Source organism: Tenrec ecaudatus, chromosome 5, assembly GCF_050624435.1.
Source record: "Tenrec ecaudatus isolate mTenEca1 chromosome 5, mTenEca1.hap1, whole genome shotgun sequence".
Taxonomy (NCBI): domain Eukaryota; kingdom Metazoa; phylum Chordata; class Mammalia; order Afrosoricida; family Tenrecidae; genus Tenrec; species Tenrec ecaudatus.
The window spans coordinates 166,866,694-166,883,582 of record NC_134534.1 but is presented as its reverse complement, the minus strand read 5'-3'; the positions used below and the strand labels follow the sequence as shown (position 1 = coordinate 166,883,582).

The window sequence follows — 16,889 nt, the reverse complement described above, 5'->3', positions numbered from 1 at the left end:
TCTCAGTATTTTAAAATTTACCAATGCTTGTTTTGTGTTCTTTATATGTACAGGTTAAATTGATTAATTGCACTGTTTAATTCTTCTGTATTCTTTTCAGTGGTTTTCAGTGGTTCTGTCTTTGACAATGATGTATTGAAGTCTCCTGCTATCAAACTCTATGAGTTTGATGAGTGAAAATTCCATTGGGTGCAAATGTTTGTTTTGTTCAATTGTCCCTTTAATCATTATGTAATGCCTTTGTCATGACAGACTTTGCCTTGAAGCCTGTTTTTTCAGATTACTTGCACTCCTGATTTTTTTTGTTGACATTATTTTTGGTTGCTATACATTTTTCATTCTTTATAGTCTTAAATTTATTGATGGCTCTTGCTTTTTATTCAATATGGTGCATTTAAAAAACCCAAAATGGTGCATTTAATCCACTTACATTTAGTGTTCTTATAGGTATTGCTTTTGTTTGGTGTGCTTTCTTTTCTTTGCTGTTAATTTATCATAGAGTTTAGTGACTCCTCTTTTTAGAGATTTTCCATTTTCTTGAGGTTACCTTGTTGTTTTCTTTCCAAGTTTGACAGTCTGTTCTCTTTTGTGTATGGCCTGACCAAGTGTCCTGGGCTGCTATGAGAGACTAGCAGACAGGGAAAGATAAGAAAGAGCTTTACTCTGAGCAGGGGCAACGACAAAACAGCACTATACAGCTATATTGTAGTCTAAATCCTGCTGTATGGCTTGACTTTCTCTACATTCAAATGTTTTGTCTCTATACTACGCGGGTTTTTTTTGAGTAATTGTCTGTTGTGAGATGATGTCTCTGGCTCTCTATTTTCAGTCATAAATTTGTTTTGAGTACAGCTTTAAGTGACTTGGTTTCTGGGTAGCGTCGTCTTGCATGCTGATCTCAGGTTGGTCTGCTTTTGTTGATTCTCTATCCAAAGAACTCCTGTTAGTATTTTTTTCTAATGTTGGTATGTTTTGAAAATTACTTTTTAATTTCTTCATTTAGAAATGCCCTTATTTCTCCCTCACATTTGAAGGATAATTTTGCTGGGTATAAATTTGTCCGTTGACATTTCTCCCCCTTCATAATTTTATGTGTATCATTCCATTGTTTTCTTGCCTGTATGGCTTTTGCTGAAAAAAAAAATTGAAGTTATTTTTATTGCTTCCCATTTTTAGGTAATGTTTCTTTTCCCAAGCTGCTTTCAGGATTCTTTCCTTGTCCTTGATGTTGGAAAACTTGATTATGATGTGTTGTGATTTTCTTCTGCAGTTGTTCCTGTTTGGGGTTCTTTCAGCTTCGAGTGGTTCTTCTGTAACCTGTCATAATCTGTAGCTCCCACGTCACTTCTCTGGCTCTCTTCTTCTGCTAAACTTTGTTTCCTGGTAGTTATTAATATCATCTGCCACTAGCATAGTTACTGCTACTGCTTGAACCACCATAGGCACTTTTGTTTTGTGGTTTGGCAAAGTATTGACCTCTACCACTGTAAAGGTCAGAGCTTCTGCCTCCAAAGTTTCCTCCCTTCATCTGCCCCAAATTTGAAGGTTGTTGTAACTGCTTAAATCACCGCAACTTCTGTCTCTCCCAAACTGCTTTCATCATTACCAAATCCATTGTAATCATCCCCAGGGCCTCCATATCCACCAGTCATGGCTGCCACCAATGCCACATCAACTGAAGTTTCTGCCCGGACCAAAGATGCTATTCCCACCAAAACTACCTCCTCAGCCATGTCAACTAGAGAAACAAATTCACTGACACATGTATATGTAAGAGAGAGCTTTATATTAGAGTAATTGTATATTAAGAAAACATCCCAGCCCAGTCCACAAACCCAGTATTAGCCCATAAGTCCAATATTAGTCCATAAATTCCTCTTCAGACCCACGTTACCACCCACAATCATGCAGAATGCAGGAAGATCACAGGCTGGTGGGTGAACACTCTTGTGGATACAATGGTAGTGGAAGCACCACAAGGCTGTTTTTGCAGGTCTCCACCACATGGCTTGCTCTGGTCTCAGTGTAGTTCCGTGTGGCTTGTTCCCCAGGAAGACGAAGGCAGAGAGAGAGCGTGGCCCACTTCCAGAAAGAGAGGAAGTTCCCAGAATCCTCATGAGAATGCCAGGCCTACAAGGAGGCATCATTAGGTTGTGACCTGATTGACAAGCTAGACTCCACCCCTATACCTATTTATCAAGTTGACATAAATTTATGTACCTACTACAGACTCTTTGGCTGGAAGAGGCACTGGTCATCCTCTGCTTCGACAGGGCTTTCCTTCCTTCACAGCTGTGACTATCCTCAGCATGGTTATTTCTGAGTGACAATCGTTATATCCTGCCCACTTAGCTAAACATTACTTTGACTTTTAGTGAAATATCTACTTACCTTAATCTGAATGGGAGGACAACCAGTTGAGTATCTATTTATTATTGCCAGTCAATTAGCATCAATCTTGTATTTTGCTATTTTAAGTTTTATATTAGCCATTAGTTTTTTTGAGAGTAACTTATTAAAATGGAGAATACTTATAGTATAAATTATCAAGGTCTTGGAAAGCACAGATGGATACTGATATCAGGATACTGATATCAGGAAAGAAATTCTTTGCCCTCCCACCATCCAAATTGTTATTCTTAAATTATTTCCTCATATATTTTAACACTTATTTTCAGATCCTTCTCAGTATCCACGCCAACATTTTCTTTTCCTATGTACTTGGTGCATGATGTGCCTGCTCACATATACATACTTGTATAACATGTACATTCCTATGAACAGTCCTTATTAAATTAATAACCCTATGCTTATAAACAAGAAAAATCTATGATCAACAGCTTCTTATACTAATTCTAAAGAGCCCTGGTGGCGTAGTGGTTATGCATTGGGCTACAAACTATAAGGTTAGCCACTTCAAAATCACTAGTTCAAAACCTCTAGTCACTCCATGGGAGAAAGACGATGCTTTCTACTCCTGAGAAGAGTGTTTCAGAAATCCACAGGGAGAGTTCTACCCTGACCTACAGGGTTGCTATACATCACAATAGATATGACGGCAGTCAGTTTGGTTTTTTTGGTTTATACCAATTCCCACAATTTATACTTTCACAACAAGCTTATCTTATCCAAAACTCATTGTTACATATACATACCGTAATTGGACATAGCACATCTCTGAATTAGTCATTGTCATCATGTATATCACTTATTCATTAATCACCAAGCTTTGAAAAACCAGCAACCTGGTTGGGTTGTATCTCTCTTCTTGCTCTGGGACCCTAATATGTGGGGGTTTCTATACTGAAACTTGACCACATATCTGGATCCTTTTTCAGTACCGACTCACCTAAAATCATCTATTCAATCCCTTTAAATAAGACATCTCAGTGATGGCTAACGAGACCATGCTCACACCTAACAGTGGCATAAGCATGCATTTGTATTTTCATATTTGGGCGAGGGAGGGACTTTCTACTCTTGTAAAGAATTCCAGTCTTGAAACTCACAGGAGATGTTCTACCAGGTCCTATAGGGTTGCTATGAGTTGTCAATGACTTGATGGCAGTGTTTTATTCAACTAGGTGGACAGAGGCTTAACTCAAGTAACATATAGCTGAATTCAAATGGCACTATTATTAATCCACCTCATTTACCAATAGGTGTATATTCATTGATGCTTTAAGAACATAAACATATTTTTATCAGATCTCCTAGGGACATGCCTATGTATACTCAAGTTAGAGAGGGGGTTTTACACTGAGGCACTTGGAAAAATATTTCTCAGGCTCCTATGAGGAATGGGAAGGAATGGCTTGGTAGAAAGCCTGAGGAGCTACCTGCAGCCTTGGAGGTCTCTGCAGCTAGAACGTGGTCCTCAAGCTGCTCCGTTTGTGGGATTTCAAGAGAAGCAAAAATCTGGAGTTTTACAAGAACCCTTATGGTCAACAAGCAACCCAACAGCAGTAAAGGAAGAGGTGCCTGTGAGCTGATGCAAATGCACTTCTGAGAACTGGGGTTCGTCTGGATTATGTGCTTATTCATCATTACCACGGGAAACTGACCATGTTGAGGGCAGGCGTGCTGATTCTGCTTGCTAAGCGCTGCCTGGGAATATGGTCTGGGGCTGAAGGGGTTCTGGCCAGGCTGCACCATGGTGGCAGGGGGTTTTAGCAGGGCAAATGTGAGGCCTTACTTCTCCAGAAGGTGATGCGAAAAGTATGTTGTGCTGTAGCAGGGGTGGTTCAGTGGTAGTATGCTCACCTTCCACTTAGGGAGACCCAGGTGTGATCTCTGGCCACGGCACCTCTTACAGACAGCCATGGCAATCTACTCATCAAAATTAGCCAATGAAAACCACTGGGTCCCATTTGGGCATGGGATTGCTGAGGGCTGACTCTATGGCACTTAGAACTAGTCAATATATAATGGGGATTTAAGGTTTTTCTCACAAGAGCAGAGCTTGCCCTCTAGTTGGGTCCAAAGCTGGCCCTGGTTAGACTCTGAAGTGTTAGGTGGCCACCTTCTCTGCTCTGCCATGATGAGGGTGCCAGTGGTGGCAGGCCAGGGGCATGGGAAGTGTCGGTGCAGTGGCAAACAGAAACAATGTGAGGGCTACCTTTCCTACATGGTACTCTAGAAAGAGGTGATCCTTCAGGGTGTAGTTCTGAGACTTGGGTGTGCTTGCTAATTGTCCATCTGGGAGGACCCAGGTTTAGGTCTTCTAATGGGCACCTCAGGTGATTGTGAATCAGGTTTTACAGGGAGGAAAACCAATGCTCAGAACTAGAGGGGTACGCAATGGTCCAATGTTTTACACCATCTGTGAGCTCCTCATAGGTACAGGCCAGAAAGACTCAAAGCAGAGATGGTCAGAGAGCATCAGGTACTTGAACATTCTTACATTTCCTTGCAGGAAGGAATCAGTGAAATAAGCTCTACGACTCTACTACCCTGGGTTTAGGCAGAGCAGAAAGGTCAAGTTTAATGCAAATGTGTCTAGTAAAAAAAAAATGCAGATAGGGCTATCATGAGAGGAAATCCTATAGGTTTCATGTGAATGCACTTTTAGGCTGCTCTATCTGGAGGTAGGCTGCTTAATAACCTTCTATATGAAGACACAACCTTGCTTATTGAAATTGAGGAGGACTTGAAACGCTAGCTAGTGAAAATCAAGGACTTCAAGCTTCAGTATGGATTTCCACTCAAGAAAAAAATCCTCACAACTGAACCAACCGACACCCTCATGATAAATGGAGCAAAATATCAACATGGTTAAGTATATCATCCTGCTCGGACCCCATCCACACTCATGGAAGCAGCAGTCAAGAGATCAAGTGACTTACGGAACTGGGCTTCTCTGCTGTGCAAGACCTCTTGGAAGGGTTGAAGAGCCAGGATGTCTATGCACTACGGTGCCCAACCCAAACCACAGCTTTTTCAATGATCTTCCTATGCATGTGAAAGTGGACCAGTGACTAAGGAAGCCTGTGGAAGAATTGATGGATCTGAATTATGGTGTTGGCGAAGAATGTGGAAACGACTGTGGACTCCCAGAAAAACAAATAAATCAACCTGTCTTGGAAGAAGCACAGCCAGAATGTTCCTTTAGAAGGGAGGGGCAAAGGGTGAAACTTCATTTCATGAACTCTGGACAAGCCTGGAAGAGCAGGCTGGTGAAAAAGAGAAACACCCAAAGCAGGGCTGACCCAGTGGCCGCAGCAATGGGTGCAAACACAGCGCGACAATGACGAGGACGGATGGTGCGGCATCAGGTACCCTTTGGTTCTGTTGTGCACTGAGTTGCTGTGAGTTAAAACTGACTCCGGGGCACCTACACCACCAACCCATTCCAACCAGTTGTTTCTATGGGAAGATTATATATGGGAGGGGCTTCAGAATTTCCATGGTCTTTAAATCCAATCTTTCCCATGAGTCGTTTTTATATATATGGGTTTATAGGAACAAATGTGTTCACATAAAACAATGCAGATATAAAGTTTATAAATCAAATCCTTAAGTTTTTTTCCCCACTGAACTTGGGAGAGTATGTATTTTCTTTAACTGGAGAGAAATATCTATGTGGAAAACTACATGTAGAATTCTAATGAATAAGCACTGGAATAGGTGGGATTTAAAAAAACTTACCGAAATGAAAAGATTTTAAGGTCTTCAATTCTGCCCCCTCCCCAAAGAGCAAAACAACCCTAATAATCCCCAAACTCTTGGTGTCAATATTTTCAGAAATAGATCAGAAAGCTTTTGGTTTCTCTTCAACTATTCGCTATAATAAAATTTACACACACAAAAATTACAGTAAGTAAATGAAATCACGTCAGCAGTGGTACAATCATGATTTTACATTTTAATACACGAGAAGGAAAAAAACGACCTTTCCATCGGCACATCCTCTGACAGGCATCCTTCTGCTTTCAGGAACGCCTAACTTTTACAGCCTCCCAGTGGCTACTGTAAACGTCATATCCTCTCCAGGTCCAAACTTCAAAGATGAGAAATTTGTCATTTTAAAAGAACAACCAAGAGTTTATTGGTGGATACGGTGAAGTTTCCCCACCCAAAGAGGTGCAAACAATTGCCACGGGAGTAAAAATAAATAAAGCTGTTTTCAAAGCAGTTCTTGGTTTACACTGTAGTTGAGAACAAAACATTTACACTCAAAACCACCATTACAGTTTCGAAGTAATGACTTCTATTCAAAGGACGACTCTAACGAAGACAAGCTGATTTGGTAAGAGGTTCAGACAGCCACAGTCCAGTAGATCGCCCCCAGTGCGCCCCCGCTGTGATGACATATTGCTGTGTTCTGACAGAAGGCACTGTGATCTGAATATCCACACACTCACCTTATGTCACAAGACCTGCTGCACACCAGCGGACCCTCGGAAATGGAAGCGAAGACTTCCAGGACACAATGCACTTTCATGACAGACAGCATTTGCAGTCTCAGACTAAGTCTGGAAATAGTCTTTTAATGCAAGCCTGAATCTTCAAGCACATAAAACCTTTCTCTTTTTTTTATGTTTAGTTTCAACATCAATGGAAAAAATACCCTACACCCTGATAGACATTCTTCACCATTTTACTCTCTTCTATTGTGGTCGGTGTTCCAAGAGGTAAAACGTGACACCCAGAACGCTGTTCAGGTTCTCCTCGAGGGGCCTGCAATCACAGTGTCACTCAGCTTCTGTCGCCTGTTTGGCACCTGTCAGTCATTAAAAGAAAAAAGATTCAGTGTGTGGCAGCTGTGCGCGCGCGCCCTCCATGATGGAAGCAGCAAGTCTCTATACCTGCGGTTTCCTACAACACCCTCTGGCAGCCGGGGAGTTTGCTCCAGTTTGCACGAGAGGGAGAAGTGGCGAGGGGGCAGCCTTCACCAGGGCAGTTCACTTCTAATTCCTACTCTACCTAGACCTTGAAGTATGCGGTCTAATTAGATAGAAAAGGTTCTGTTGCCAAAATTCTGCAAAAGCATTTTGTGCACATGATTTAGTAAAGGTACAAAGTATTTTGGTTGTTCATATGCGATAACATTTCAGAGGCTATTTGCACATATGGATAGTTCAATGAATTGGTGGAGAGAGTTGCTATTTTCTCACACCATGGCAGCTTTTCTCCATTCTCATCAGTCTCTAACAGACACCACACGTCACAGAGACTAGGTATCTGCAGGAATAAAAGGCCTACAACAGTGTATTCTAGCCACCGATGGTTTACTCCTCGCATGGATGGAGGAACACTTAGGCTCATGTGGGGAATGGATGTCTGGCAATTCCTAAGACACTTTGAAACAAGAGAAAATATTAATGTATTGGATCATCTCCTTAATTATCTGGAGACGAGAAGATTCCCTTGCATTTACATGAACAGTACAAAAGTCTCAAACACTGATCCAATGAGATTTCCTCCTTCTGTCACCATGGACACGAAGGACTTGAGTGACTTAGAATTTTGGAATATCACATCTTGATGGAAATTTAAACTCATCCAGTTCAACCTCCTGATTCTAATTGTTTGATACTTCAAGGGCAGAGAGCTTAGTCATGTGCCATGTCATCTACACTGCAGCTCAGGAGGAGATAGGACTCGTGTGCCTGGTTATGTTACAGCTGGAGAGGCTGGGGGTGAATGAGTGGATATATGTACCTGCCCAAATTCAGACAGCTTTCTGGGTTAGGAATTCTGGACTCTCACTCTTATGCTTAGTTATACCACTCTCTCATAGATTATTGTTGATTCAATGTAGGTGGGCCTTGGTTTCCAAATGGGTTTTGCCCCAAATATTAACTTACAATCAAGGTTATAAGTTAAATTCTCCTAAATTAATAGTTAAACATAGTATAGCACAAAGAAGTCTTATTCAACTATCCCTAACTATATAACATTCATTCTATGATAATACACATTTTAAATTCCAAATGTGGATGAGACTCCCTCCCTGGAGCAGCGTGGATAGGGGTACATGGGTGACTTCAAATTTTAGAATATCAATTCAGGGTGGAAATGTAAACTTAACCAGGCCAATCTTATTCAAATTGATACTTCAAGGCACTGAGAGAATCAATAACTTGACTTGATTACTCTGGAGGTTACAACACAAGGAATGGTGGAAAGGGGGCAAATAAATGGGAGCAGCATTCAAGTTGACGCCACTTGCCAAACCAAGTGCCTGGAGATAGGCAAAGGGGCATTATTCTGAAGGTGCCAGATGGGGTACATGTGAGGCTGGGTTTCCCACAGAGGCCTTTTTCTTATTTGAATGAAGGTGCTGGTTTGGACTGTAGGGGTCAGTCTGGCTCCTTTCGCTCTGTGTTCCTTCTGTACGAATCACTCGCTGTCGGGCAGGTCTGCATACCCACTTCTCATTCACCAACTTACTTCATTATCTAACCTGCATTTATGACAACTTTGGAAAAGTCCTCAGGCAATGCCTCTGGCGCTCTGGGACCTACACAGGGCTGAAGCTGGGACCAGGGCACGGCAGGCAGGCAGGCAGGCAGGCAGCTCAGGCAGGCAATGTCCAAGCTCCACTCTCTCCAATGTAGCCCACAATGGGCTGGGGGGACAAAGGGTGGTGAGAGAGGGAAAGGGAGGCAATGGCACTGAAGAAGAGGTATAGCCCCCAACTCATGGAAAACAATGATTCTGAATACCAATCTGGCCTTTGGAACCTAACCCCTTTGGTAGCTGCTTGTTTTTAAGGTGGTACAGTATTTCCCAGAATGACCCTAACACAGTGTGTATCCTTTCTTTTGCTAAAAGACACCTAGGTTATTTCTGGATTTCAGTTATGTCAAAGAATGCTGTGAACAGTTTTGCTTTCACATCGTTATTTCACAACATGTTGTACAGACTGTCAGTCAGAACTGACTCAACGACAACTAACAAGAACCACCACTTCATGGCTTTGAACTTTGTTACCCTTAAACTTGAAAATGACAGACCTGAGCTCCATCCCTAAGAGTTCAGGAGAGATGGATGAGCGGGCCTGAGAATCTGCATTTCTAACATGTTCCCAAGTGGCCCGCATGCTGCAGACTGAGAAAGCACGCCCTGCTGGAAGCTCCCTGCCTGTATTCTAAAGTAGGAGGAGATGTTCTTACACGTGGTAGGGGCTCCTTTTGGGTGGGGAGCCCCTTTCCTTCCCCTCTGCAGGCGTAGTTATTGGGATTCTGAGAGCTTGTTGAAAGTGAAGCTGAGAGAAAACGGCTTCGGCTACCAGGACGATTTGGGAGCCATGTAATTTCCAGACAATACTAATGGGGGAAAGTCTGTGTTTCAGCAATTTGCTTTATATACACAAAACACTGGCAAGGATAGAGGAAGCTTTCAACAGACACAGTTTAACGGGTTTCCCCCTGTATTTTCCAGTTAGTAGTCCCATGGGAAGTAAAACTGAATGGAAAAGGTTAAAATGAAAGGGATAATAAATCACAGATAATTTAAGGTCTGCTGGGCTTAAATGATATTCCTACGCCAGAAACCGTTTCCCAAATAGAGTATTTAAATTCGAGATTAAGAAAATGATGCAAACTGGTTTGAGAGTAACACACAACGTTCCCATGTGTTAGTGGGATGTATAGGAAACAAACATTTGGCATCAGGGTTGGAGGAAGGCTTATTAAAGACCTGCTATATGCACCTGATACAGCCTTGCTTTTGAAAGTAAGGCGGAATTGAAGCACTTGCAGATGAAGGTGAAGGATTGCAGCCTTCGGTATGGATTACAAATCAATGTCAAGAAGACCCAAATCCTCACCACTGGACCGATAGCAACATCATGATAAATGGCGAAAAGGTTGCAGGAAATTCGTCTTGATTGGCCCCACAATCAATGCTCATGGAAGCAGCAGTCAAGAGATCAAAAGACAAGTTGCATCAGATACATCTGCTGCCCAAGACTTTAGATCATTGAAAAGCAAGGGTGTTACTTTGAAGACTGAGGCGTGCCTGGTACAAACCATGGTCTTTTCAATTGTATCACATGCCTGTGAAAGGTGGCCATTAAATACGGAAGACTGAAGAACAGATGCATTTGAATTGTGGTGCTGGAAAAGACTATTGAAAGTACCATGGATGCTAAAAGAACCAAAATATCTGTCTTGGAAGAAGTATGGCCAGAGCACCCTAAGAGGCCACAATGGCAAGACTTCTTACATAATTTGGACATGTTGTCAGGAGAAACCAGTCCCTGGCAAGCGACATCATGTTTGGTAAAGTAGAGGGGCAGGGAAAGAGGAAGGCTCTCAACGAGATGGATGGGCACAGTGGCTGCAACAACGGGCTCAGGCATAGGAACAATTGTGAGGACGGCTCAGGGCCCTTCAGTGTTTCATTCTGTTGTGCAAACGGTTGCTATGGGTCAGATGTGACTCGACGGCACCTAACAACAACAATAGCAACAACATTCTACCTCCTACACCCTGTTCAATGTCCATAAACTTTTCTTTTTTCCTTTGTTCAATGTCCATAAACTTCCAAGAAAGGTAAGAAATCACCATCAATACCTGCTGGTGTGAGTATTAGAGCTTGAAGGATGTCAGACAGTGAAATAATACCCACAATACTATCTGCTTCATTTACCACCACCAGCCGATGAACCTGCAAAAAGAGCAAAGACCATGGGTGAGTGTTTAGGTTCAAAAGAAATCTTAAAAATACTAGAAAAGGGGGAAATGTAGACTCATATTTTACAATGAATGCATCCCACAAATGAGAAGAATCTAACAGTGTCTATAATCATAGGGTGCCTTTGGCTCTAATATGTTAAAATGCTTTAAAAAGTTCTTGGTAAAATCAAATGAAAAGATCATGGAATTTTGCCAAACACCTCCTTTTGAAGCCCCTTGTATAATGCTGGTTTTTCTTGAGTGCCTAAGAAAAATCAGCCAGCTATTGTCCTGTTAGGTTTTCAAATTTCAAAATATCAAAACACCAAATAGGGTGTATCTATATTATTCTTGTAAGCATAGTTTCAAAAATTTTTAAGTTGCACAGTCTCTAATAACTAGAAGAAACTTGTTTTATAAGGATAATATGTCCAAATAACCACTAAAATTTTATTATTTAGGGTCACTACTTTAAAATAGTTTTTCATTTTCCTTATATTTTTCTAGGAAGTTCACATTACCACCACCTAAAGGATAAATGAAGTAAAATACAGTAAAATAGATTATATTAACATATTTTTTACTCTAAAACTTTACTTGCAGGTGATATTAATAATAATGTTCAAAAACTGTATTCTGTTGGGTTACCTTTCTTTGGAATACGCATAAATATATCTCTTTTAGTGACTGACCAGAAAGATGGCTTGTGCATTTCTTGCCATAGGCAAGCGAGTGCGTCCAGCTTGTTGAAGTATTTCAGTTGCTATTTATCAATTCCCGGAGCCTTGCTTTTGCTAATGCCTTCAGCGTCGCTCAGACTTCTTCCTGCGCTACTGCTGGGTCTTCATCATATACTGTTTCTAGAAACGACTGGCTGTTGACCTACTCTCTTTGGTAGAGTGATTGATTTTGTGTTTTCCTGACATCATCTTTTGATGCTTCCTGCATTGTTCAATATTTAGCCCATGGAATCCTTCAGTATTGTAACTCAAGGCTCGAATCTGTTCTTTAGTTTCTCAGTTTGAGCTATGCCAAAGCAGGTCCTTCCTTTTTCTCCTGCTAAATGCAGGTCTTCGCAAAACAAAACAAAAATTTTTTTCCGGTTCCAAGTTTAGTAACACATTAGTTTTCATTTTGTATCTAAATACAGCAACATAACAATCACCATTTTAAAGCAGATATAGTTCACTTAGTATATTTAGAATTTAGTATCGTCACTAAAATTGTTACATAACTATCACTACTTTTGCACATCATGTGTTCATGTAAATAAAGAACACACACATATATAACGTGCATATTGAACATAGAAAACTAACTTTTCAGGGGGCTGCAAGGTTTGGCCCCCCCAAATTTTAATGTGTATTTAAAAAGAAGAAAAAGTTAATTCTGTAACATTTCATTTCTGTAAAAGATGAAGCCCCAGAGGTTCGAAGTAGGCCCCTTTTTTTTCTCATCTTCCATCTTCAGGTAGTGACTCTATAGATTTGCCTATCTTGGACATTTCATTAAAATCATGCCAAATAATATATGGCTTTTATGTTTAATTTCTTTCACTAGTATAATGTTTCCAAGGTTCATTAGCATATGCATATTGTAGTATACAACAAACCATGCTTTCCTACATCGTTAAAGACAATTTGTTGAGGACACAGCAGAATGTGTCAATTGAACGAGTTTTAGAGTGACCTTCTAAACTTTTATTTTTAATCATTTTATTAGGGGCTCATACAACTCTTATCACAATCCATACATACATCAATTGTGTCCAGCACATTCGCACATATGTTGCCATCATCATTCTCAAAACACCTGCTCTCCACCTGAGCCCTTGGAATCAGCTCATTTTTCCCCCTCCCTTCCCGCTCCCCCCACCCCTCTAAAGTTCTGTTTTTACCCTTCAGTGGTGATTTTTTTTTTGCTGGCTTTATCTTTATGGGTTTACAGCTTAATATTTTTTTACTGTCCCTTTAATGAGGTTTCTGGATTAAATGGAAAGCACTGTATTTTCAATGTACCATGTTTAAATAGAAACCTTAACATTAGTCTTTACCATTATGTATGTAATAAATATATTTTGAAAATAAAGTGTAAGTATAGTAAATAAGCATCTAATATAATAATAGAGTGAATAGGCTGCTGCTTTCAAACTACCTTGAACTCATGGTAACCTCATGTACAGAATTAATGCTACCTGGTCCTGTCCGTATTCATAATGGTTGGTGTGCTCTGGCCCATTGTTCATCTACTGTGTTCTGAATACTCTGCAACCTATGTGGACTGTCTTCAAGCATGCTCTGCTGTGATCCATGGGATTTCATTGGCTGATTTTTTCAAAAGGAAACAAGTTTTTCTTCGTAGACTGTCTCTGCTCGAATGTTTTCATTATGAGCTATCTTAGGCTGGTTTCTTTAGAGGAACAAAATCAGGGAAACATATACAGTGATTTATTTCAAAGCAGTGGCAAACAATTATGGAGTCTGGCAAGTCCCAAATCTGTGGGTTAAGCATCAGACTACTGGCTCATGTCCTAAGAACTCCCAGTCACAAGGTTGAAATTTGGATGCAGGATCAAGCTTTGCTGAAACATCCATATACATTGGTATACTGTTTTCTTTCTTTGGAAAAAAATTAGTAAATTCAGGTGGCTTGTACTCAAGACCATATTTTGGCTCTCGTGGACTTGTTTTAATTTTCAACTTCAACCTGACCTTACTTGTGAGCAACTGACAGTCTACTCCCCAGTCAGCGCTGGCTTTGTTTTGGCTGCTGCTATTGAGTGTCTCCATCATTTCTTCCCATAGATGTAGTTAATTTGATTCCTCAGTATGCCATCTGATAAATCCAGGTGTATGGTTGCCACTGATTTCATTGATATTATTTGCAATGAAGGCATTAGTCTGGTAAATTTTATCATGCTATCTCCAACTTCTCTTCTATCATTAAGGTTGTGTTTTCAAACTCCTGATCTTTCAGTTTTGTTTCCACCTTCTACATTCCAGTTTCTGATAAGGATTAATGCACCTTGACTGCATGTTGGATCAATTTCAAAATGAAGATTTGTAAAAGAAATCATTTTACTGGGTGCTCATACAACTCTTATCACAATCCATACACACATCAATTGTGTAGAGCACATTTGTACATTCGTTGCCCTCATCATTCTCAAATTTGCTTTCCACTTAAGCCCTTGGCATCAGTTCCTCAAATTTTCCCCTCCCTCCTCCCTCATGTCCCCTTGATAATTTATAATTATTATTTTGTCATATCTTACACTGTCCAACGTCTCCCTTCACCCACTTTTTTTGTTGTCCGTCCCCCAGGGAGGAGGTCACCTGTAGATCCTTGTAATCGGTTCCCCCTTTCCACCCCACCCTCCAAAATGAAGAATTTGATATAATTCTTCAACATTAGCTTTAGTGGCTGGTGCATAGATTCTCATAATGTTGTACTAACTGGACTGCTTTGTAGGAGTAGAGCTGGTATTTCATCACAGACAGCATTCTACTTCAAGATGGATCTCGAAATGTTCTTTTTGACAATGAATGCAACATCCTTCCTCCTGAATTTGTTATTATCAGCATAGTAAACCATATGATTCTTTTGGATTCAAATGGCCAATACCGGTCCATTTCCGCTCATGACTACACAGGATATATATCTTTATGTGTTCAATTTCATTTCTGACTTGTCATTTTCCTAGATTCATCCTTCGTACATTCCGAGTTCGACTTTTAATGGAAGCTTGCAGTTGTTTCTTCTTTGAATTGTGCCCCATCAGCAAACCAAGACCCTGAAATTCAGCTTCACTCTATCTACTTCATCGGTTGACTGGACGTTGAGGAGGCCGCTCTTCTTCAGTCCTATTTGAAATGACTTCCAACCTGCGGTGCTCACCTTCTGACAGTATGCTTGACTGTGCTCCTCTGCTATCTGTGGTTAACACCCCCAAAGCGGGCCGCCTGGTCCTTCTTCCTTGTCTGGACGGTCCACTGGCACCAGTTAACCACGGGTACCTACCTCTGCTGGTCTTTGAAACACTAGAGGCAACATGTCAGTCACCACAGTGTGACAACTGACAGATGCGTGGTGTTGAATTTAACTAGTCCATGATATCCTTTTTTTAAAAATTTTTGAACCAGTTTAAAGAGACTAAGCTACGTCTATTCCTAAGAGAACTTGCGTGCATCAATCCACTGATCACAGCATCCAGTGTTAACAGATTTTGTTTAGAATAAACTAGGACCCTCCCCAACAATGCTGTTTGATGTGGCCTCAATACAAAGTTCACAAAGCGTGGGAGTATCTTACCCGTTCAGTGAATCTACAACTGTGAGAACAGGACTTATAAACTCAACTGAACATTCTCCGGTCCCTCACTATGTGCTACACAGTGTGCCAGGCTCTGGCACAAGGACAGAGCTGTCTGCCTGGGCTGACTGTTTATTTCTTTTTGCAGAATGACTTTCAAACAGAACAAAACCCACCAAAAAGCAAAAGCAAGGAAGAAGGGAGAAAGGACCCAGGAAGTGCCCCTCACCTCGGCTCTCACTATCCTGTCCACGATCGTCTCCAGTGTTTCCAGCTTACTGCATTTCACCACACCTTCAAAATACTGTGACCGGTGCTGAAGGGCCTGGGTCACCGTGATATCTAGGTTATTATACGTTTTTTCAGCAGCAAGATTCTGGAAGTAAATAACAGAATAAAATATATTCTTTCCCCCTCAGTCATGCTAGTAACCAACATCTATTGAATTTAAGGCGATCTTGATTAAATAACAAAAACAATATTCATCTAAGTTTATCACCACAAGAAATTCTCCTATTATTAATACCACCAGAAAGTCCTTTTTGCACGTTATAGCATACTTCTACTGCTATAGTTTCAAAGTCCTATCAATACTAACTTAAAGATTCTGTATTATAGGAGGGGGAATCAAAAGTTCATGGAAAAATCCCATTATCTTTTGATTCAATTTTTCAGTGAACTAGTTGAAGCCCCTGGATGGCATCACTTAACTGTGAGGCAACCCTGCTACATTTTCCTTGCAGGTACCACTCAATGTTTCTTATTCTGCCTCTTAGTGAATGAATAAACTCTTTTGAGAGGTGGATTAACATTTAATACACAGGATGGTAAATGCTACATGCCTGGGGAAACTTTGTTGATGGGTTCTCCCGAATCCTATGACTCCCCCAGGGACCAAGGCTTTAGATAGGAATTTGGTAGGGACCTATCTAGTACCCTGTACTCATGGAGGAAAAAGAGGCCTGACAACTTCCTATATATCCAAATGAATTCTCTGGACCCACTCATTCAAGATTCCAATAACTGTATTTTGGTATCTATTATTTTATTTTATTGAATGATTCAAGAGGGCCAGAGACATCTATAAGACTATTTACTGGTGTATCAGTTTTGTGGTAGAAAATGGTGTGCGCAGATGAAGCTAACAAAATAGCATTTTCCTGTCTTAAACAACCCACTTTAAGTATATTAAAAATGAATGAAAACCCTACCCATCCCCATCAAATGGAAAAAAAATGTAGTACCAACTGTAAACCTAGATTTAAATCAAGAATTCCAATAAGGAGTTTCATATAACTTTATTTAATAAATGTCTCTGCCATTTTTAGAGACGCATGTGACAAGAGCCTTGGATTGGTACCTGTACACACCATGAAGCTGTGCACACTGCCCAGGGCCGGGTAAAGAATGCCACGCACAGGGCAACACGGCCATTTATAATTTCCATACAGG

General features: G+C 40.8%; 1 protein-coding gene and 1 non-coding gene across 8 annotated transcripts in view; both read right to left on the bottom strand.

The window, feature by feature from the left end:
- Window positions 1-588: 588 nt before the first annotated feature.
- Window positions 589-723, bottom strand: LOC142449576 (small nucleolar RNA SNORA63). Its single transcript, XR_012784714.1, has one exon. It is a non-coding gene; the product is annotated as a small nucleolar RNA SNORA63 (small nucleolar RNA).
- A 5,626-nt stretch (window positions 724-6,349) lies between these two features.
- The window catches only part of PRKAG2 (protein kinase AMP-activated non-catalytic subunit gamma 2), a 305,092-nt gene continuing 294,552 nt past the window's right edge, over window positions 6,350-16,889 (bottom strand). For all 7 annotated transcript variants that reach the window (XM_075550213.1, XM_075550212.1, XM_075550211.1 and 4 more), the window contains 3 exons: window positions 15,667-15,813; window positions 11,025-11,118; window positions 6,350-7,222 (listed from right to left, as the gene is read on the bottom strand). In XM_075550213.1, coding sequence (XP_075406328.1) covers window positions 7,194-7,222; window positions 11,025-11,118; window positions 15,667-15,813 — 270 coding nt within the window. In that variant the 3' untranslated portion in view covers window positions 6,350-7,193. The remainder of the gene's footprint in view (window positions 7,223-11,024; window positions 11,119-15,666; window positions 15,814-16,889) is intronic.